Below are 23,094 nucleotides of genomic sequence, written 5' to 3'. Positions count from 1 at the left end.
ATTACCCATCCCTAGTTTTCTGAGAAGGTTGCAATACAAGTGAGTGGCTTTGTAGGCCACATCACAGGACAGTTAACCACTATGGTGTGGGACTGGTGTCCCATGTAGGTCAGACTGGTTAAGGATGGCTGATTGGTTCCCTGAAAGGTACATTACTGAACCATTTGGGTTTTTACGACAATCCAACAGCTTCATGGTCGCCGTCACTGATTTTTTTTTTTAACTTCCAGATTTAAAAGAAATTATAATTCTTAAATTTCCACAGTGTTATTTGAATCGTGTTCTATGGATTGAGTTTAAATCTTCATACATCATGTTGAAGCTGTACAATGGCATGGTCAAGCCAAATTATGAGAGTTGTAGGGGTCCTCCTGGACTCGGGGAGAGCAGCGAAGATGATTGCCAGTTTTAAAAGGATGAGCCAGGAGGCACAGTATGGTAAATGTGGACTGTGCAGTCCCAGAGAGAGATGTCTCAAGCAAGAGCATGTGGTGCTCCAATCAGTAAGATGGCAAATGATCTTTTCAGGTAAAGTAAGGCAGCTGAATAAGAAGTCACAGGGAAGCTGAGCATAGGCACAACAACATCTTGCATTTATGTAGTACCTAGTTCCACATCGCCCAACTCCACCCCATATTCCTGGCTGGCCTCCCACATTCTAGCCTCCTTAACTGGAGGTCATCCAAAAATCTGCCTGTGTCCTTACTCACACCAAGTCCTGTTTGCTCATCATCCTCTGTGCTCACTGACTTACATTGGCCTGGTTAAGCAAGGCCTCGATTTTTACAATTCTCATCTGTGTTTTCAAATCCCTCCATGGCCTGGCCCTTCCTTATATCTATAATCTCCTCCAGCCCCACAACCCTTGGAGATATCTGCGCCACTGTGGTTTTAGCCTCTTGAGCATTCCTGATTTTTAATCGCTCCAGCCTTCAGCTGCCTGGACCCTATGCTCTGGAATTCCTTCCCTAAACCTCTCTGCCTCACAGTCCTCTCTCCTTTAAAGTACTCCTTAAAACCTACCTCTTCAACCAGACCTTTGGCCATCTGCCCTAATATCTCCTTACATGACTCAGTATCAAACTTTGCTTTATAACACTCCTGTGAAGCGCCAAAGGAAGATTTAGTACATTAAAGATGCAATATAAATAGAAGGTGGTGGTGTTATACTTTTCATATAGAAAACTTCCAATGTGCTTTAGTATGGGGAACAGGGGTGGTTTGGGGAGGAAGGAGAAAAATAAGATAGGTGGCACATTTTGCTTGTTGATCACTCCTGTGAAGTTCCTTGGGATGTTTTTACTACATTAAAGCTGCTATATAAATGCAGGTTGTTGTTGCTCAATTGACATAAACCCACGGAAGGAGAGGTGACTGAATGCTTGAACAAAAAGGTGGGCATTGAGGGGGTTTTTAAATTGGGAACGAGAGAGAGGTAGAGGGGTCCAAAGAGTAGAGATGAGGTGATAGCGGCCGAGTCAAATGACCGAGGGTATGGGAGGCGATATCTGGCCGGAGGAGGTGACCAGAGATAAGGCTGTGGAGGGAATTCTGGAGTGATGATTTTTAATTCACTTTGTTTGGGAATGGGGATCCAGTGTAAGTTGGTGGGGATGGGGGAGTTGATGAGTGAGCAATGTGGAGACGGGCAACTGAGTTTAGAAATGTTAGAGTTTATAGGAGGAGGACGACGCAAGGCCAACAAGAAGGGATATCGGAGGAACCCATTCTACAGGTGCAAAAGTATGGATGAGGGTTCTGATGGATTGGGAGTGCAGACAGTCAGTGTTGGGGTGGGTGGAAGAGCGTGATCTTGGTGATCCATAGGGTCTAGGGTTTGAAGCTGGAGAGATGAACAGATGGTTGAGTTCAGCCCATTGGACTTGTTTAAGGAACAGCTAGATGCTGAAATAAGTCGACAGGTAGGTCAGATATTCTGGAAGGAAGGGGCCAAAGGCCTTCTTAATTCAGAAACCCATCTTGTGAGCTGCCTGGCGAGGGAGACCGGGCAGCTTCACTAACCCACCCATGTGGAGTCAATTAGCGAGCAGCAATTACAGCTCCAGCTCTCAGCATAAATGAGGAACACTGTGCTTAAGTCTGGCTTCAGAGGAGCAAGCCACACTCTGCCAGCTGGTTCCATTCACCACACGGAGATCCTTCTGACCTCCTGAGTGAGATTGATGGATGGGCCCCAGAGTTGCAAATAGGAGGATAGTTTCCATACCGAGACGCAACATTCTTCTTGGAGGATTGAGACTCCCTCAACTCGGATCGTTCAGCCATCAGGTGGAAGGGATGAAAATATTTTTTAAAAAGCCAGCCTTTAAATGAAAAACCACTTTTGCATCGCAATGTGGCAGCCGAGGACTGATGTTACTAGATTCTCTGGCAAAGGCTTTACTTCTCTCTTCTCTCACTGGCACTGAGCTGAGGGCATATGAGTGACCCTACCAGTGAGCAGTGACCCTACAAGGGTTGGTGGGAAGGGAGGGAGGTGCAGGTGGGAGTCTTGCAGAACAATGAAGAGATGATGTGTGAGTTATTTTTTAGTCATCTGTGAAAGTTAAACCAATTGTAATCCCAGAGAGAGAGAAAAGACATTTAAGAACAAAAGAAATAGGAGCAGGAGTAGACCATTCAGCCCCTCGAGCCTGCTCCACCATTCAATACCATCATGGCTAATCTTGGGCTTCAATTTTACTTTCCCTCCTGCTCCCAAACAGTGTCGCAGTGGTTAGCACCGCTGCCTCACAGCTCCAGGGACCTGGGTTCAATTCTGGGTACTGCCTGTGCGGAGTTTGCAAGTTCTCCCTGTGACCGCGTGGGTTTTCGCCGGGTGCTCCGGTTTCCTCCCACAGCCAAAGACTTGCAGGTGATAGGTAAATTGGCCATTGTAAATTTCCCCTAATGTAGGTAAGTGGTAGGGAATATGGGATTACTGTAGGGTTAATATAAATGGGTGGTTCTTGGTCGGCACAGACTCGGTGGGCCGAAGGGCCTGTTTCAGTGCTGTATCTCTGAATAAAAAATAAAAAAATTCCTTGATTCCCTGAGAGACCAAAAATCTGTCTATCTGTTATTGTTAGGAGTTGCAGTGTGTTCCAAAATACAGAAAGCCCTCGAACTCATGCTGTGCAGTGTGACCGTGGCCTCGCACGATTCATTCCGAGAAATCACCTGGGATATTTACTTGAAATTTCCAGCCCAGTGTCACTAATGTCAGTTCAGTTACACAGGTAACACAGTGAAATCATTTTATTTGCTGCTTCTTAACAGTTATATTTGGAGGAAGTTTGTTTGCTTGGAGATGTAGTGCACTTCGACAGCTGAGTAGCCAAGGCCCACAGTCTACATTCAGAAAGAATTTTAAACTGTATGTACGACTCAGTGTGTATAATTATTTTGTACTTCGGTTAATACCGACATAATACACATTCAGGCTCAGTTAGCATTGTAAATAGTTTTATGCAGTCTGTGTTAACTATAGGAAAATGGGTATCGTGCATTTCCTCAGAGTTTCTCCTGCTCTGCGGCCGTAAATTAGGCAGAAGTTCAGTGGGGGAAACCCTGATTATGCATCAATTGGGTTTTCCACGAAATGGGCTCCCAGGTTACGACACCGGAGTGGGAAAAGCACAAAAAAGTTCCTACTGGAGGTCTGGAAGTAAACCTCAAAAATCTCCTCTTTGAGGGCAAGATTTGTACTCATTTGCTTGCACTTGATCTCCCTCCCTCCCTCTCTAGTCTGCTCCCTTCCTGCCTCGTGCTCTATCCTCTTTTACACTCGCTCCCTCTCTCACTCAGGATCAGGCTCTCACGTGCTCACTCTCTTCCTTGCAGTTCTGTGCTCTCTTTGCTAATTTTCTCTCACCCTTCAAGTAGGCAATGCATGTTGGGGTACAGGTTGACAGGTGCCAGTCGACCTTCAGTACCTCACCCCAGTGGTCATTAATGATGCGCCTGTCTTGGTATTGAGTGTGTGTTAGCAGGCTACTCAACTTAGAAGGCATCACAGCTAAGCCCACTCCAATCCCCACCCCAAATCCCACAAATGCAGGGGTTAGTGAATAGTGAATGGGAACTAGAGTTTCCCATCCTCAAAGTGAGTGCACGAAGGCGAGTTATATGGTCGGTACGAGCCCCTTTTCTGTCATGGGTGCCATCTGTGTCTGAGGCTAATCTATTCTCAGGATCCCATCAGCACCTTTCTGAAACCATCCTGAAGGTGAGCCTGTATCTGCGGCTCCTCCTCCAGCATATATTCAAATCAGCTGTTTTACGTTTTTGAATTTAGTGCTGTATTCAATTTACATCAGTAGAAATATTGGCACTGCAGACTAATTCCACAGTATCTGCTCAGAATTAGATGATCTGAAGTAATGCAGCAGTAGGATTGCTAGAACTGGCGGTGGGGGAAGGAGGAGAATTTGTTTTTACATTGCCCATTGTTTTGATCTGGAATGCACTGCCTGAAAGGGTTGTGGAAGTAGATTCAATGGTAGCTTTCTAAAGGGGATTGGAAAATTCTTATCAAGGGAAATATTGCAGGCCTATGGGGAGAGAGCAGGACGAATTCAGTAGCTCTTTCAAAGACAGGACAAAATGAGGTGTGATGGCTTCACAATGTAATATCCTGCAGGTCTGGACAATACCACTTGGAATTGTGTCCACACAGACACAACCGGGAAAAAAATTGACAATTTAAAAAACAGATCAGCAGTAAAGCTGATGTGGTGTCAGCTGTGGCTCAGTGGGTAGCACTCTTGCTTTTGAGTCAGAAGGTTGTGGGTTGTGAGTTCAAGTCCCACCCTAGGACTTGAGTACATAATCTAAGGTGGCACTACCAGTACAACCGTGAGGGAGTGCTACACTGTTGGAGGTGTCATCTTTCAGATGTTAACCTGAGGACCTGTGTGCCCTCTCAGGTGGATGTAAAAGATCCCATGGCCCTATTTCGAAGACGAGCAGGGGAGTTATCCCTGGTGTCCTGGCCAATATTTATCTTCAGCCAAGATCACAAAAACAGGTTATCTGGTCATTATCGCATTGCTGAATGTAAGCACTTGTGCGCAATTTGACCGCTGCATTTCCTACATTATTGCAGGGACCACATTTCAAAAGTATTTCATTGTTGTAACCTAATTTGGGACACCCTGAATAAATGCACGTCCTCCCTCCTTCCTTCTGTGGTCCCACATTACCAGCCTCCCAGAGCAGTGCGATAAATCCAGGATAGGGCTGTTGTGTTACCTGGCTTGTGTGCTACAGGAAGGCCTTCACACCCAGGCTTATAAACAGCAGCTTAGTGCAAGCTCTGAAAGTTTCACATTAAACCCTTGGAGCGCATGATGAAGGAGCCTCGTTCATCAGGCCCAGCTGGCATGTCATCGAACAGGAGGAATCCAAGATAACTCGGCAACAAGTCCAAACTCCATTGTGCAGTGCGAACTCTGTTCCGTGTCATGTGGCTCTGGAATTTGATTTGATTGGACTAACGAGGCGGAGATTAACAAGTTTTACCTGGCCTCACATTTGCAGTTCTGTCGATTGTGTATTATTTAGAATTGCAGCTTGCTGTTGATCAAAGGATTCATCTCTTAACCTGCTTATAGTTCACAGTTGCCTTTGGCTATAATGTTGTCATTCTTCTTGCCCTTCTTTGCCCAGTAGCACATGAAGCTTTCACTGCTTTTGCATTCAGCACATCATTGACTTATAAATCTCTACCAGGAGGCCAGGCTAGATTTGATGGGGTGTGAGAGACAGGAGAGGTCGGGGGTCAGGGCACCACTCCACTCCACTCCTTTTTGGTGCTGATATCCCACTGGATGTCAACGTGGTATTCAGAGACCGGAACTCTCCTTTCTACTCAGCAGCGTAACGAGGTATTGCATTTCCTCCCGTGACTCTGTGAGTAGCACTCTCCAGCCTCTGAGTCTGAAGATCGTGAGTTCAAATCCAACTCCAGAGACTTGAGCACAACATCCAGGCTGACCCTTGCAGTGCAGTACCGAGGGAGTGCTGCACTGTCAGAAGGGCCGTCTTTTGGTTGAGATGTTAAACCAAGGCACCGCCTGCTCTCGGGAAGATGTAAAGGTCGCATGGCATTACTTTGAGGAAGAGCAGGGGAGTTTGCCCTGGTCAGTATCCATCAGTCGACATCACTGAAATGGATTATCTGGTCATTATCACACTGCCATTTGTGGGAGTTTGTAATGCTCAAAAATGGCTGTTGTGTTTCCTGCATTGCAACAGTGACTGCACTTCAAAATAGAGGCCTGCTCAGGTCGGGAAAAAAGAACCCAACCCGAACCTGACCGAGTCACAGCAGACCCGAGCCCAACCCGGCCCAAGTCCCTCCGATTTTGCCCCGAGCCCGACCCGACCCGAGCCTGACCCCGCACAGCCCGACCCGACCATCTCTTTACTTACCTTCCGACTGGGAAGCTCCACAAAGCTGCAGCGCATGCGCAATGACCTCATAGTGATGTCACTTGCTCACTGCGCAGACTCAGTTTCATCCCGGACTCCCAGCTCAGGTAAGTTTAAAAAAAAAAAAAAAATTTCAATACTTACCAGCAGAGCACTTATCGTGTGTACCCGACCCGACCCGACCCAACCCGAGCCTGAATGCCGGACCTGGGAGAGGGACCCGAACCCGACACATATCGTCGGGTTCGGGTCGGATAGCAGGCCTCTACTTCAAAAGTACTTCATTGGCTGTACAGAGCTGTGCAACATCCTGAGATCATGAAAGGTGTTATAGAAATGCAAATCCTTCTCTAGTCTAAAGCACTGGTGGTGGGAAAAGTTGATCTACTCCTCATCCTCTGTTCCAGCTGCAGTGACTGTTCATTTAGCCATCATGCTCCAGCCCTCTGGAATTCCTTCCCTAAATCTCTTGGCCTTGTTATAAGCATTCCTGTTTTCAAAATCCTCCCAAATCTGTCCTTGTCAATCCTCCTTTGAACTGCATCCCTAATACTCTCTTTTCCTTCCTCTCTCTAACGTATTTTGCAACCTATGTGGCTCATGTTGAATTTTGTACGATTATGCGAAGCACCTTTGGATGTTTTGCTACCTTTAAAGGCGCTACATAAATGCAAGTTGTTATTGCATGTAAGCTACCATCAAGGCTGCCATTTCATTCTGGCCACAGGTGGGCCTGACCCCGCGCAACCTGTTCAAATGCACTGAAAATGTGTGTTTCACGTAGAATTGTATAATAGTACAACATGCAAGAGGCCATTCGGCCCATCTGGTACACACTGGCTCTTTCACACCCACCTGAGTGGGCAGATGGTTTAACGCTCCAACCAAAAGTTGGCACCTTTGACAATGCAGCACTCCCTCGGTACTTCACTGAGAGTGTCTGGTGTGGGGCTCAGAAGCGACAGTGCTACCACTGAACTGTAATGACATCCATAAATGCAAATACTTTCTTTCAGATGCATGGGAACAGTGATACTAGCTGAGCTGAGCTGTACAAACTAGGAAAGTACCATATTCTGTGCTCTCCCAGCTGATTGCCAACTCTGGGCTTCGAGAGGGGAGATATCTGACAAGGTTGCTGCTCCTGAGTGCTTTCCAGTGGCTTTGCTGGAAAGGCTACACGTGGAGACATCATTTCAGGATATGATTGGGCTTTTCTGTGATGCTCCCACAGTCAAATAGTTTGCCAACACTCCTTGCCAAGGCTTACACTTAGTTCCTCTTGGGAGAGTGTTAAGGGCTCTTGCACCTTTAGCCCAACTTGTGTTAGTGACTGACTTGCACCAAGTCTCTTTCACCAATCCCCCCATGCTCGCTGACCTACATTGGCTCCCAGTCTGGCGATGTCTCAAATGTAAAATTCTTGTCCTTGTTTTCAAATCCCTCCATGGCCCTGCCCCTCCCTATCGCTAACCTTCCTCCGGCCCTACAACCCTCCAAGATCTCTGCACTCATCCAGTTCTGGCCACTTGGACTTCCTCAACCCCTCCAATGGCTGCCGTGCTCTCAGCTGCCTAGGTCCTAAGCTCTGGACTTTCCTGCCTAAACTTCTCCGCTTCCACCTCTCCCCCTTTAACCCATTCTTTCAAACCTATCCCTTTGACCATGCCTTTGGTTACCTGTCTTAATGTCACCTAATGCCTCGACGTCAAGTCTTGCCTTTTAAATGTTTAAAATTGCATTGCACGGGCAGTAAAGGGTTAACAAATTCTGCTCTGCAGAAACAGCACAGACATAAGTTACTCATTTCACATTCTCTGGTGAACACTGAATGCAGTAATCCATCAGTGTAATTAGGTGCGATGCATTCTGCCTCTGATACTGTACTCCCACTGCTGACGGAGGACAGACCAGCCTAGTTGATTGCGAACTTGCTGAGCCAGCCTGCGGAGAATTGTGCAAAGCATCTGATGCCATGGATAAACGACACTGACTCCTGTGCGAAAGAGATTAGAGCTGCTCAGTCATGTGATGCTCTGAGAGGTGAGCTGTCTGTAAGTAGTGTTCTGTCCTGTGTGTGTGTGTGTCTGTTTTCCCCCCCAGCAACAAGTCACTGATAATTCCCTTCCCCATTGCCAGAATGCACTGGTCTATTGGTTTGGTAATTATACTCATTACTTGGAATGTGTTTGTGCCTTTCTTAGTACGTGTGTTTGACTCTTTGTATGTCTGCCTGTGTGTATATCCCTCTGTGTCTTTCGCTGTATGTTTGTGTGTGTCTCTCTCGATGTGTGTGCTTGTTTGTGTGTTTTTGTCTGTCTCTCTGTATGTGTGTGTGTCTCTGTGTAGAATGGAGTTTGTTTCCAGATGGCAGGAAAGGAGACCTCAGTGCTTGGTGGAAATTTAGCAAACTGAATGAAAGCTGCTTTTGTGGAAAGGGCCACTTGTTATAAAGTGAAGCAAGTCCTTGTCTCCAGTTGCAGGCTCCAGCTTGCTGAGTCTCTTTTCATGGCCAGTCTGGTTTATCTTGTTTGCAGTGAGAGAGGTTTTTAAAAAAAAAGTGGAAGTTTACTGTTGCTTCTCAGAGGTGGTTGGGGGAAGGGGAAGAGAGATCCCGTTCTGGTGCAGTTTAAATGCCACAGTTTAGGCTGGAATGTGACGATCAACACCCAGCTTCGTTTGGCCTTCAGGTTACAGAGCGATATCGAAGTGCTTTGGAAAAGAGAGACTAAAGCATTTGCAGGATATCCATTTACTGGGCTCTTGCTAGGGTTTCGCAGGGACGTGTTTAATGCACTGTTGGTCACGCCCCTACGTCTGGTGTTCAGGTTTTGCCAGATCTCCAACTGTTCGTAAGCATTTTTTTTTCAGCTGTTTAAAGAGAGGATTCACCCGCAGGTTGCGAAAGGGGCTTTGCTCTTCCTGATGTTACTCTTTCTGTCTATAAATAAGGGAGTGCATCGATACAGCAGTAAAGAGAGGCTCCCAGCCCCCAGGTTGAAATCTTGCAACTCCCCCCAACCTACCCCACCCCATCTCCTTCTCTCCTGCACGTTTCTGTGACGTGGTGATGGTTGTTAAGGTAAATTATTTTCTTGGTGTGTCTGTTGTGTATTGACCTGCGATAGTTTTTTTTTTGATCATGGCTCCGGTGTTTGGTTTTGGGGCGGACTTGTCTGGTTGTGTATTTTTTTAAAACATAGATTTAGAATTTTTGTTCAACCTGAAAACGTTTCGTTAAACCGAGTCTGAAAGATGCAGACCTAAAGCAAATCTAAACCTGCAGCTCAGCAGGGTTGTATCAGACAAGAAGCCAGAGGGAACTGGAATTCCACAGTTTAAGCAATGTATTTAGTTATCTTGACATATAAGGTTGTTTTCATAATAAGTGCCCTTCATAATCATTGGAAACAATCTGATGTTGACGTGGTTTTTAATATGAACCTCATGTCCACTTCCTAAGACATGTGTAGCAGTGGCTTTCACAAAGTTTGAGGGTTGGGAGCGCAAGATGTATTCATTTCAACCTCTTTTACTTTCTTCCTGATTCAGGTTCCAGGGTGCATTCACCCCCTCCAGTGTATCACCCCAAGTGCCTGTTCTTTGTGGTATGAGCCCAAACAGTATGAGCAGGCAATTCGGCCACAGAGGCCAGCATACCAAGTCTGATTCCGTTCTCACTTGACGCCTCACACCAGGAAGGGTCACTGGATTGTGATTGGTCATTGGATACTGATGACTAGCTGGAATGACAGATTACACCCCCCCCCCCCCCCCCTCCTCCCTGTACAGTGTTGCCACCACCCTCCCCCAACCTCCAACTTTTTGGCTGAACATATTGACGTGTAAATGTCAGCTTAAAATGAGGGCTAGAATTAAAGGGTCATATATAAGATAGTTATTGATAAATCCAGTAGGGAATTCATAGTCATAACAGCACAGAAAGGGGACATTCAGTCCATTGAGTCCAAACTTCTTTACCCAGAGAGTGATCAGAATGTGGAACTCGCTACCACATAGAGTAGTTGAGGAGATAGCTTAGATACATTTAAGGGGAAGCTGGATAAACAAGTGAGAGAGAAAGGAACAGAAGGTTATGCTGATAGGGTGAGATGAAGTAGGGTGGGAGGAGGCTCATGTGGAGCATAAACCAATTGGGCGAATGGCCGGTTTCTGTGCTGTAAATTCTATATAGTCCAAATTAATACCAGCATACTTTAAAAAAAAAACCTGCAATTGACATAGCACTTTTCACAACCTCCAGACCTCTCAAAACATTATGCAGCCGATGGAGTACTTCAGAAGTGCAGTCACTGTTGTCACGTAGGAAATGCAGCAGCCAAATTGTGCACAAACATCAATGTGATAATAACTAGGTAATTTGTATTTGTGATGTTGGTTGAGGGGTAAATATTAGCCAGGACATCAGGGAGAACCCCCCTCTGCTCTTCTTCAAAATAGGGCCATGGGATCTTTTATGTCCACCTGAGAGCGCAGACTGTGCCTCGGTTTAATGTCTCATCTGACAGCACCTCTGAGTGCAGGACTCGCTCAGTACTGCACTGGAGTGTTAGCCTCAATGTTTGTGCTCCAGTCCTAGACAGCAACTTGAACCCACACCTTCTGACTCAGAGGTGGGACTGCTACCAACTGAGCCACAGCTGACACTAGCTTGTTTACTCAGTGAAGTACGAGTTGGTTGTTGTGAATTTTTAAAAAAATCAGCATTGTGTCTATATGTCTTTATTATACAGAGAATAATGGATTTGGCAAATTAATACAAGGCATTAATCTACAGCAGAGATTCAGGTGACGTGACTCTTGAGAGACAGCCTTGAGCAAGCAATCACCTGAAATGAGATCCACATATAAAATCACTGTAGGGTATCTGGCATTTCTTCATTCTGTTCCACTGAAGCAACCGTGGATGATTTTATCTTGATCTGTCTTGCTGGCACTGTTGGGCGGTTGATGGTTTTGCTTTGCGTGGCTGATGAGCATGCTCATTGAGTGGGACTATTCGCGACTTGTGACATCCACTGCATTTGTTATTGATGAGTGGCTTTTGGTTGCCAGTGAAAAATGATGTCCTTGATTTACCACACCACCATCCCTCTCCAATGCCTCATTGGTAAACCAGCAAAGTCCTAGAGTTGATCCCTGGTCTGAGTTGGGTAGAGGAGTGTGCTGTGGCTCAGTGGGTAGCGCTTTCGTCTCTGAAGTCAAGTTATGTGTTCAAGTCCCACTCGAGAGCCTTGAGCAGATAATCTAGGCTGATACTCCCAATGCATTAATGGGGGAATTCAGCACTGTCAGAGGAGCCGTCTTTCGGCTGAGACTCCATGTATCCCCTTAGCTGAATGTAAAAGATCCCATAGCACTGGTCGAAGAATAACAGGTGAGTTCTCTCCAGTGTCCTGGTCAAAATGTTATCCCTCAAACAAAATTAGATTATCTGGTTATCATCACATTGCCATTTGTGGGAGCTTGCTGTGTGCAAATGGGCTGCTGAATTCCTACGTTACAACAATGACTAGGATTCATTGGCTGTAAAGTGGGATATTCTGAAGTCATGTAAGGTACAATATAAATACAAGTCTCTGTCTTTAAGGTGGTTTCACAGCTATGTCCTTCTTACAAATCCGATGATACTTTTACTTTGTTCATTCTTTTCTATTCCAGTCTTTGGTTGTGGTTTGGTTTTTGGGATGTGGGTGATGCCCACATCGTCACAATTATTGCTCATCACTAGCTGCCCCAAGAAGGTGGGGTCATCCTTTGAGTGATTATTTTTACAACTGAGTGGTTTGCGAGACCACTTGGTGTCAGAGGGCATTAAGGGTCAACTGCAGTAGCCTGGGACTAGTCACATGTAGGCCAACTTATCCAAAACTCTGCTGTCCGTATTGTAACTCGCACCAAGACCCATTCACCCATCAGTCATGTGCCCACTGACCTACATTCGCTCCCAGTCTGGCAATGCCTCAATTTTGCATTTCCCCTTCCTTGTGTTCAACTCCCTCCATGGCCTTACCCCTCCATATCTCTGTAACCTCCTCCAGCCCCACAATACTTTGCAATCTCTGTTCTCATCCAGTTCAAGCCTCTTGCCCATTCCTGATTTGCATCACTCCATCTTTGGCAGCCGTGCCTTCAGCTGCCTAAAACGTGACTCTGGAATTCCCTCATTAAAACTCTCCATCTCTGCCTCAGATGCTCCTTAAACCCAACCTCTGACCAAGCGTTTGGTCCTATATTTTCCTATGTGTCTCAATGTCAAATGTTTTTTGAGAACACTCCTGTAAAATGTCTTGGTGCATTTTTACTATGTAGTTAAAGGCAATGTGTAAATGCATGTGTTGTTCTTTGTATATAACTTATGAATATGCCATGATGTTTTGACTCACCACTTTAGACTGAAAAATTTAACATGAGAAGGTATTCAGACAGTTTGGTCGATAAGTGTACTGTGTGAGGTTATACTCAGCATACTGACCAGGAAGATTCCAAGTACATTCTGTGCTGATTTAGATGCACCAGCTAACACCAGAGGTGAATCCTCAGACTTGTAAACTCATCAGTTCTCCTGGCTCGTGCAGTTAATCACTGAGTGCTGTTTCTTGACAGTTCAGTTGGTGTACCAGAAGTGTGGGGATGGGATGTCTCAGAGTCTAGAGGTAGAGCAGGGCTAATCCTTTGCTTGAGCTATGAGGATTGACTTATACATGTTGAGGGTCTTCAGCCTCAGAGACTTTTCAGAAGGGTCCTTTTTTTAAATTTATTTAGAGATATAGCACTGAAACAGGCCCTTCAGCCCACCGAGTCTGTGCTGACCATCAACCACCCATTTATGGTAATCCTACATTAATCCCATATTCCTACCACATCCCCACCTTCCCTCAATTCTCCTACCACCAACCTACACTAGGGGCAATTTACAATGGCCAATTTACCTATCAACCTGCAAGTCTTTGGCTGTGGGAGGAAACCGGAGCACCCGGAGAAAACCCACGCGGTCACAGGGAGAACTTGCAAACTCCGCACAGGCAGTACCCAGAACTGAACCCGGGTCGCTGGAACTGCGGTGCTAACCACTGCGCCACTGTGCCGCCCCCTTTTGAAATTGTGCAAGATATTTATATGATTAGAGGAAGATATGTCGGTACAATTCTATGAGAGACTGCATGGCAGCAGGATGTGAGGTTCAGGGCTATGTTTAGGACAGATATCTTTACAAGTGTTTCTTTACACAGTGACCAACAGCTGGGGTGGGTTGTCAGGAAGGATGGTTGAAGGCAGGACACGGACTTTTCCAAGTAATAGTTAGATGGAATAGGGCTGGAATGCTACAAGGATGAAAAGGGCCTCTTCACCTGAATCTAAATGGTGGCGTGGGTTGAGCCTATGCTTTTGTTGCAGCCAGGCTGCCCTGATTAGAGTCTCTTGAATATCCGGTGAGCATGTGTGTCTGTGTGTGTGGATGCGCACATGTGTGTGTCTGTGTGTGTGGGTGCGCACATGTGTGTGTCTGTGTGTGTGGGTGCGCACATGTGTGTGTGTGTTGGCTGCTCTGTAGCTTCCTCAAGAGCTTGTCCGTGCTGGACTGATGGATTCGGGCAGCTGCTGGAGTGGGTGCATTCAGGCCCCTGCTCCAAGCTGTGTTTACAGAAGACTTCTCCTTCCCAGCTCCCTTTCTTGGTTTGTGCTGAATCTGGAGCAGATTCAAGTCTGGAGCAGTAAACCTTATATAAACGGTAGCAAAGACAGTTATGCTTTCATTGTGGCCATTTTATAACCCTATCTCTATAACCACATCCAGCCCTGCACCATTCCAAGATCTCTACGCTCCTTGAATTCTGGCCTCTTGTATATCCCTGATTTTCATCACTCCACTATTTGGTGGCTTAGCTGCCTCGATGCTAAACTCTGGAATTCCCTCCCTAAAGCTCTACACCTCTCCTCCTTTTAAGATGTTCCTTATAAACAACCACTGACCAAACCTTTTGTCACCTGTTGTATCTCGATATGTGGCTCGGTGTCACATATTTTTGGTAACGCTTCTGTGACACACCTTGGAATGCTTTACTACGTTAAAGGTGCTATATAAATGCAAGTTGTGTGTGTATTGCTAATCTATTGATAACATCCCTACTATTCATTGCAATTTCTCATTTAGAAGCATAATTTCACTGGTCGAAGTTCGGAACTGATTAGCTCTGGATCTGTTAGCAAAAAAAAAAAATTGAAATTTTTGAACCTTTGATGTCTTTCTCCCTGGTCCTGACTGCCTACACCAGTAAGAACATACAAAAGTGCAAAGTATCCTTCTGTTTGTCTTGTGCTGCTCGAAGTCACGAGGATCAAATTTGTGAAGCGTTTGCATTTGTTACAGTTGTCACTGGCTACACTGTGTTATGCCACGTAAGAGGAAACTGAAATCCAGTACCTGTAAAACAGAGGTGGGGCTTTGAACATTGCGATGCATCTGCAATTGCCGTGGCCCAATAGCTTATCAACACCTCCAGCTTTCAGCCACACAAGGCTGCCCTTTGTGTACTGTTCCGTTTAGGTGGCCTCTCACACAAGTATGCTCATCAGTTGATTGCGAGCCTGTTGCTTCTGTTATTGGGTCTTATGTGGTAATGCGGGCACTCCCAGCTACTGCATTTTAAAGGAGACTACTGATTCCCCGAGGCCTTGCAAACAAGAGCAGCGAAGCTGATTTCCACCCCACCCCCCTCCCTCAGTGCCACATGGAACAACCTATTAAACTAGTGCTGTTCAGCCTCAAAAGGAAACATCTTGGAGGGGCTGTGTGGAGATTTACAACACATTGAACTGCACAAAGTTAACTCACAACTCTAGATTTTGGGAAAATCAGAGCAGTGGGATAGGAAGATACAGGTTAAGTTTAGGACAAATGTCAGAAACTGTTTCCTTATACTGAGAGGGATGAGCATGTGGATTGACTCGGGAGAGTCCGGAGCAAGGGGACATAGCCTTAAAATTAGAGTTAGACCATCAGGGGTGATGTCTGGAAACACTTAGTCGCACAATGGGTAGTGGGAATCTGGAACTCTCCTCCTAAAAACTGTTGACACTCGGGAATTCGAGACAGAAACAGATCAGCCATGATCTTATTGAATGGTGGAGCAGGCACAAGGGGCCGAATGGCCTACTTCTGATCCTATGTTCCTACATCAGGAAAGGTGAGAGGTCAGGGAGATTTATGAAGAACTAGATGCTATAATGGGAGGATTGCAGAATTGTTGTACTGATCAGGCTTGGACTGAGGTCTTTTGCATCCAGGTCTCCCTTGTGAATTCAGGGGTCACACTACCTGATTTGACCACTGTCGTGTGTTGTGCTGTTTCACGTTGTTGCTTGTATCTTCACTCGAGACCTGGTTGCTGCGAGAGGAAGCATTGTGCACTGCTGTCCAGCGTTTACACTGTTAACTAGTTCTGGCCTGCGTGTAGGAAGGTTTTGCAGACAAGAGCGTGCTATTGCACACTCGCGTGGCTTGACTGGTGCTGGCATTTGCTGACCCGTGCAGGTAGAATGCAAGCAATTCTGGCATAGAGCCAGTTTACAAGGCGAGTGGGGGCAGGGATTCCTACCGGCATCATAAATACCCGCAGTTAACTTTACACTGGCATCAGATTGGTGGCACCTGAGAACTTATTTTTTTCCCAGCAGCACTGATTATGTGAGACCTGTGCATTGGGACTTGACGCAATTGGTTAATGCCTTTGGGTCTCAGCCATGCTTCACTCGGTAGCATGTGAGTCAGGAGGCTTTGGATTCAAGTTCCACTCCAGAGACTTGAGCACAAAATCCTAGCTGACACTCCCAGTGCCAGTACTGAAGGAATACCGCACTGTCAGAAATGCCGACATTTGTCCGAGACAATAAACAGAGGCCCTGTCTGACCCCTCTGGTGAAAGCTTTGAGGTTTCTTGGTTTTGCAGGCTACCAGCACAGTCTCAGTGCACGAAGAATACGCACTTGAAAGGACAGTTTGTCGGATGAGTTGAATATTTCAAGAAAAAGAGGCAAAAACTGAAACTGTCTCTAGATCTCAGAGGCTTAATAGAATAGACAATGTGCAACAGCTGTCTGAAACATTCTATGAAAGATTCAGTGATTTTAAATTCATTATGATGTCAAATCAACATAACCAGTTCGACTGCTTTTAGCCAGACACCTTTGTGAGTCCCCACTTTTATGTAGGTCATGTTCAACAACAGCCTGTTAATGCTACAGCACCTTTAATGCAGTAAAAAATCCCAAGGTGTTTCACAGGAGCATTATTAAACCAAATTAAAAGATTGGTCAAGAAGGTAGGTTTTAAAGTGTATCTTAAAGGAGGAGAGAGCAATAGAAAATTGGAGAGGTTTAGGAAGTAAATTTGAGAGCTTGGGGCCTAGGCAGTTGAAGGCACGGCCATCAATGATGGAGCACATTCCTATACAGTTCCCCACTCCCCCAACAAATACTTTCTGACCTATGTGGGCTCAGATTTCCCCCAACGCACCAAATTTAAAATCTCTCCAGCAAGCTGAACCGTTGCACCCTCTTCCGCCTTGTGTCCCCTCCCAGGTTCTCCATTCATTTCACATTGGCCTTTCGTGCATCCTTCGTCCATCTGATCTGACAGAAGCTTCAGCCATTTCAGTTGTTCTCTGGAACTTCCTCTTAAACAAAAGAAAAACCCTCCTGTTTCTCTCCCAGCTTCAGTAAAATCTAACTTAAAAAGAAGCAGAGTACTGCGGATGCTGGAAATCTGAAATCAAGACAGAAAATGCTGGAAATGCTCAGCAGGTCAGGCAGCGATGAAAGGTCACTGAGCTGAAATGTTAACTCTGTTTCTCTCTTCACAGATGCTGCCAGACCTGCTGAGTATTTCCAGCACTTCTTTGGGCCTCCTTATCTCGAGAGACAATGGATACGCGCCTGGAGGTGGTCAGTGGTTTGTGAAGCAGCGCCTGGAGTGGCTATAAAGGCCAATTCTGGAGTGACAGGCTCTTCCACAGGTGCTGCAGAGAAATTTGTTTGTTGGGGCTGTTGCACAGTTGGCTCTCCCCTTGCGCCTCTGTCTTTTTTCCTGCCAACTACTAAGTCTCTTTGACTCGCCACAATTTAGCCCTGTCTTTATGGCTGCCCGCCAGCTCTGGCGAATGCTGGCAACTGACTCCCACGACTTGTGATCAATGTCACACGATTTCATGTCACGTTTGCAGACGTCTTTATAACGGGGACATGGACGGCCGATGGGTCTGATACCAGTGGCGAGCTCGCTGTACAATGTGTCTTTGGGGATCCTGCCATCTTCCATGCGGCTCACATGGCCAAGCCATCTCAAGCGCCGCTGACTCAGTAGTGTGTATAAGCTGGGGATGTTGGCCGCTTCAAGGACTTCTGTGTTGGAGATATAGTCCTGCCACCTGATGCCAAGTATTCTCCGAAGGCAGCGAAGATGGAATGAATTGAGACGTCGCTCTTGGCTGGCATACGTTGTCCAGGCCTCGCTGCCGTAGAGCAAGGTACTGAGGACACAGGCCTGATACACTCGGACTTTTGTGTTCCGTGTCAGTGCGCCATTTTCCCACACTCTCTTGGCCAGTCTGGACATAGCAGTGGAAGCCTTACCCATGCGCTTGTTGATTTCTGCATCTAGAGACAGGTTACTGGTGATAGTTGAGCCTAGGTAGGTGAACTCTTGAACCACTTCCAGAGCGTGGTCGCCAATATTGATGGATGGAGCATTTCTGACATCCTGCCCCATGATGTTCGTTTTCTTGAGGCTGATGGTTAGGCCAAATTCATTGCAGGCAGACGCAAACCTGTCGATGAGAGTCTGCAGGCTTTCTTCAGTGTGAGATGTTAAAGCAGCATCGTCAGCAAAGAGGAGTTCTCTGATGAGGACTTTCCGTACTTTGGACTTCGCTCTTAGACGGGCAAGGTTGAACAACCTGCCCCCTGATCTTGTGTGGAGGAAAATTCCTTCTTCAGAGGATTTGAACGCATGTGAAAGCAGCAGGGAGAAGAAAATCCCAAAAAGTGTGGGTGCGAGAACACAGCCCTGTTTCACACCACTCAGGATAGGAAAGGGCTCTGATGAGGAGCCACCATGTTGAATTGTGCCTTTCATATTGTCATGGAATGAGGTGATCCGATCTTTTCTAGTAGTCTGAAGAGACCACGTCTGCTGACGAGGTCAAAGGCTTTGGTGAGATCAATGAAAGCAATGTAGAGGGGCATCTGTTGTTCACGGCATTTCTCCTGTATCTGACGAAGGGAGAACAGCATGTCAATAGTCGATCTCTCTGCACGAAAGCCACACTGTGCCTCAGGGTAGACGCGCTCGGCCAGCTTCTGGAGCCTGTTCAGAGCGACTCGAGCAAAGACTTTCCCCACTATGCTGAGCAGGGAGATTCCACGGTAGTTGTTGCAGTCACCGCGGTCACCTTTGTTTTTATAGAGGGTGATGATGTTGGCATCGCGCATGTCCTGGGGTACTGCTCCCTCGTCCCAGCACAGGCATAGCAGTTCATGTAGTGCTGAGAGTATAGCAGGCTTGGCACTCTTGATTATTTCAGGGGTAATGCTGTCCTTCCCAGGGGCTTTTCCGCTGGCTAGGGAATCAATGGCATCACTGAGTTCCGATTTGGTTGGCTGTATGTCCAGCTCATCCATGACTGGTAGAGGCTGGGCTGCATTGAGGGCAGTCTCAGTGACAGCATTCTCCCTGGAGTACAGTTCTAGGTAGTGCTCAACCCAGCGGTCCATCTGTTTGCGTTGGTCAGTGATTATGTCCCCCGATTTAGATTTGAGGGGGGCAATCTTCTTGATGGTTGGCCCAAGAGCTCTCTTCATGCCATCATACATTCCTCTGATGTTTCCGGTGTCTGAGGCCAGCTGAATATGACTGCATAGGTGTTGCCAGTAGTCGTTTGCGCAACGCCTAGCTGTTCTTTGTGCAGTACTTCTGGCTGCTTTAAGTGCTGCGGATGTTAAATCGCTGGGGGCTTTCTTGTAGTTCAAAAGTGCAATGCGCTTAGCGGCTATGACAGGTTCCAGCTCTTCATTATGAGATTGAAACCAGTCTGCATTTCTCTTCGCACTTTTGCCGTAGGTGGTCAAAGCTGACTCATAGATGGCGTCTCTGATGTGGGCCCACTTGGTCTCAGCATCCCCTGTGGGAGTGTTTTGAAGGGCTGTTACAAGTGAATTTAGAAATTTTTGTAACAGCTGTGGGTGAGAAATTCTGCTCGTGTTGATGCGCGGGTGGCCCTTCTGCTTGGAATGATGCAACTTCTTTGGTCTGAGTCTAACCTTGCTGCACACCAGGGAGTGGTCGGTGTCGCAGTCCGCACTGTGGAAGCTGCGTGTGATTTGAACACTGTTTAAGGCGGCTCGCCTTGTGACAATGAGGTCTAGCTGGTGCCAACGACGTGATCTTGGGTGCCTCCATGAAACCTGGTGACGGTTTAGTGTGAAAGAACGAGTTGGTGATGCAGAGGTTATGATAGGTACACAACTCAAGCAGTCTCTGCCCGTTCTCATTCATCCTTCCAACGCCATAGCGCCCAAGGCAGGAGGGCCATGAGTCATGGTCGGCCCCAACCCTGGCATTAAAGTCCCCCAGCAGGAATAGGTGTTCGGTGTTGGGGATGCTGCTAATGATGTTATGGAGTTGTTCATAGAACTGGTCTTTAGCTTCAGGTGCGGAGCAGAGTGTTGGAGCATAGATGCTGAGTAGGTGTACTGGACCAGAGGTGGTGAGCAGTCGGATGGACAGTATGCGTTCCGAGCCATTTGAGGGAGGCTCTATCATGCTGAGCAAGGAGTTTCTGATGGCGAAGCCCACTCCATGCTGTCTTGGTTCTTCAGGATCCCTGCCCTGCCAGAAGAAGGTGTGGTCTTGCTCTGCTAGAGAGCCACTCGCGGGGAGGCGAGTCTCCTGAAGTGCTGCAATGTCCACATTGAATCTACTGAGCTCGTTGTTAATGATGGCGGTCTTCCGAGAATCGTTGATTTGTGTAAGGTCTTCCGACAGGCCAGGACACATAGTTCTGACGTTCCAGCTTGCAAAGCGAAGGGCTGGTACCTTCTTTCCTTTTTTCATGTTGTTTGGTGCGGTGTATCAGTCCACCTTTCCAGCACTTACTGCTTTTATTTCAATAAAATCTATCTCTCTGACCAAGCCTTCAGTGGCCTCTCTTAAATCCTCACAGAAAGTTTGGCACTTGTGCCATTTCTCCTCCAGTGAAGAACTATAGGATTATTTCACTGTGCTATGTATTTAAAAGTTGGTGCTAATTCATCAAACGGAGCCTTGCCCCACATCAAGTCGAATCCTGAATGAACTTAAGAGAGGCAGAATCCTTTGGCGTATTAACATTCCCTTGATATAACTGATCTACTTCTAATGGAATTGGCTCAATCTAGCAACAACAACAACTTACATTTATACAGCCAGTTTTGGCACAGCAAGATGCCATAAACAGCAATGAGATGAATGACCACTTAATGTTTCAGTGATGTTGGTTGAGGGATAAATATTGGCCAGGACACCAGGAGGGACTGCCCGACTTTCCTTCGAACATTGTCATGGGTAGTGTTATGTCCCAATAATTGATAGGTGGATAGGGACTTGATTTAAGCTCTCACCTATGCTGATGTCTCCTCCTTTGGTTCAGTGTCAATTTTTGTCTGATTACACACATGTGAAGCACCTCAGGACATTGATATGATTGGCTCACTTCTGACCTCTCACCTTGAGTTAGATGGTTGTGCTTCAAATATCGCTGTAGGATTGTGGCTGGCACTTGTGGTACTGAGGGAAAGCTGTATTATTGGAGGTGCTGTCCTTCATTTGAGATGTGTTCAGGTGGGCGTTGGAACTGTAATGGGAAAACTGTAGGATTCACTGAGATTAAATGAATTGAAGCACCATCTGCATCCATCCAAACAGAATCACAGAATTGTTCCAGTGCAGAAGGAGGCCATTCGGCCCATCGTGTCTCTACTGGCTCTCTGAAAGAGCAATTCACTCAGTTCCATTCCCCCGCCTTCTCCCCATAACTCTGCACGTTCTTCCTTTTCAGCTAACAGTCTAATTCCCTTTTGAAGGCCTCAATTGAACCTGGCTCCACCACGTTCTCAGGCAGCGCATTCCAGACCTTAACCACTTGCTGCGTGAAAAAGTTTTTCCTCATGTCACTTTTTATTCTCTTACCAAATACTTTAAATCTGTGCCCTCTCGTTCTCGATCCTTACATGAGTGGGAACAGTTTCTCTCTATCTACTCTGTCCAGACCCCTCATGATTTTAAATACCTCTATCAAATCACCTCTCAGCCTTCTCTTCTCCAAGGAAAACAGTCCTAACTTCTCCAATATATCTTCATAACTGAAATTCCTCATCCCTGGAACCATTCTCGTGAATCTTTTATGTACTGTCTCCAATGCCCTTGTGTCTTTCCTCAAGTGCGGTGCCCAGAACTGGATGCAACACTCCAGCTGAGGTGGAACTAGTGTCTTATACAAGTTCAACATAACTTCCTTGCTCTTGTATTCTATGCCCCTATTAATAAAGCTAATAATTAATACTGTATGCTTTTATTAGCTGCTCTCTCAACCTGTCCTGCTATCTTCAATGACTTCTGCACATATACACCTGTGTCCCTCTAAAAACTTGGAAGCATTGTGGACTGCCCTCTGAAATGGCCTAACAAGCCATTTAATTGTCAAGAACAATTAGGGATGGGCAGCAAATGCTGGACTTGACAGCGACACCCACATCCCATGAAAGAATTTAAAAAAAAATTCAGACAAAATTCAACACCAAGCCACATGTCAAATTTTAAGATTTGTTGTGTTAGCTTTTAAGATTTGTTGTGTTAGCACCGCAGCCTCACAGCTCCAGGGATCCGGGTTCGATTCTGGGTACTGCCTGTGCGGAGTTTGCAAGTTCTCCCTGTGACCGTGTGGGTTTTTGCCGGGTGCTCCAGTTTCCTCCCACAGCCAAAGACTTGCAGGTTGATGGGTCAATTGGCCATTATAAATTGCCCCTAGTATAGGTAGGTGGTAGGGGAATATAGGGAAGGTGGGGATGTGGTAGGAATATGGGATTAGTGTAGGTTTAGTATAGATGGGTGGTTGATGGTCGGCACAGACTCGGGGGGGCAGAAGGGCCTGTTTCAATGCTGTAGCTCTTAAAAAAAAAAAATTGTTCAGCCTGAATAAGGGTTAAACAAAGAAAGGAGCTGAGAAACTCTTGCATTCCAAATCTGCAACTAGCTCAGATGTGAGTTTTCCCACTGATACCCTGAGGCTTAAGGACCTCAAGTGCAAATGTGAATGTGGAGCATTAACAACATTAGCTAGTATTTATATAGCAGCTTTAAGGTGGTAAAACATCCCAAGGTACTTCACAGGAGCGTTATCAAACAAAATTTGACACTGAGCCACATAAGGAGACATTAGGACAGGTGACTAAAAGCTTGGTCAAAGAGGTAGGTTTAAAGGAGCATCTTAAAAGAGGAGAAAGAGAGAGAGGCAGAGATGTGTAGGGAGGGAATGCCAGAGCTAGGATCTAGGCAGCTGAAAGCATGGCCACCATTGCTGGAAAGATTAAAATCAGGGATACACA

At 46.3% G+C, this 23,094-nt stretch overlaps 1 protein-coding gene across 5 annotated transcripts in view; it reads left to right on the top strand.

Moving 5' to 3' along the window:
* LOC137348204 (protein AF-10-like) overlaps window positions 1-23,094 on the top strand; it is a 172,028-nt gene that overhangs the window by 55,300 nt on the left and 93,634 nt on the right. Inside the window, exon 1 of one of the 5 annotated variants that reach the window (XM_068013558.1) lies at window positions 8,291-8,489. The exons of the other annotated variants lie outside the window; for them this stretch is intronic. Within the exon in view, the coding sequence (XP_067869659.1) occupies window positions 8,406-8,489 (84 nt within the window). The 5' untranslated portion in view covers window positions 8,291-8,405. Of the gene's footprint in view, window positions 1-8,290; window positions 8,490-23,094 lie in introns of those variants that run through there. 5 annotated transcript variants of the gene reach the window in all.

Source organism: Heterodontus francisci, chromosome 33 (genome assembly GCF_036365525.1).
Source record: "Heterodontus francisci isolate sHetFra1 chromosome 33, sHetFra1.hap1, whole genome shotgun sequence".
NCBI lineage: Eukaryota > Metazoa > Chordata > Chondrichthyes > Heterodontiformes > Heterodontidae > Heterodontus > Heterodontus francisci.
The sequence above is the reverse complement of the archived record's forward strand: the minus strand, read 5'-3'. Positions and strand labels throughout refer to the sequence as shown.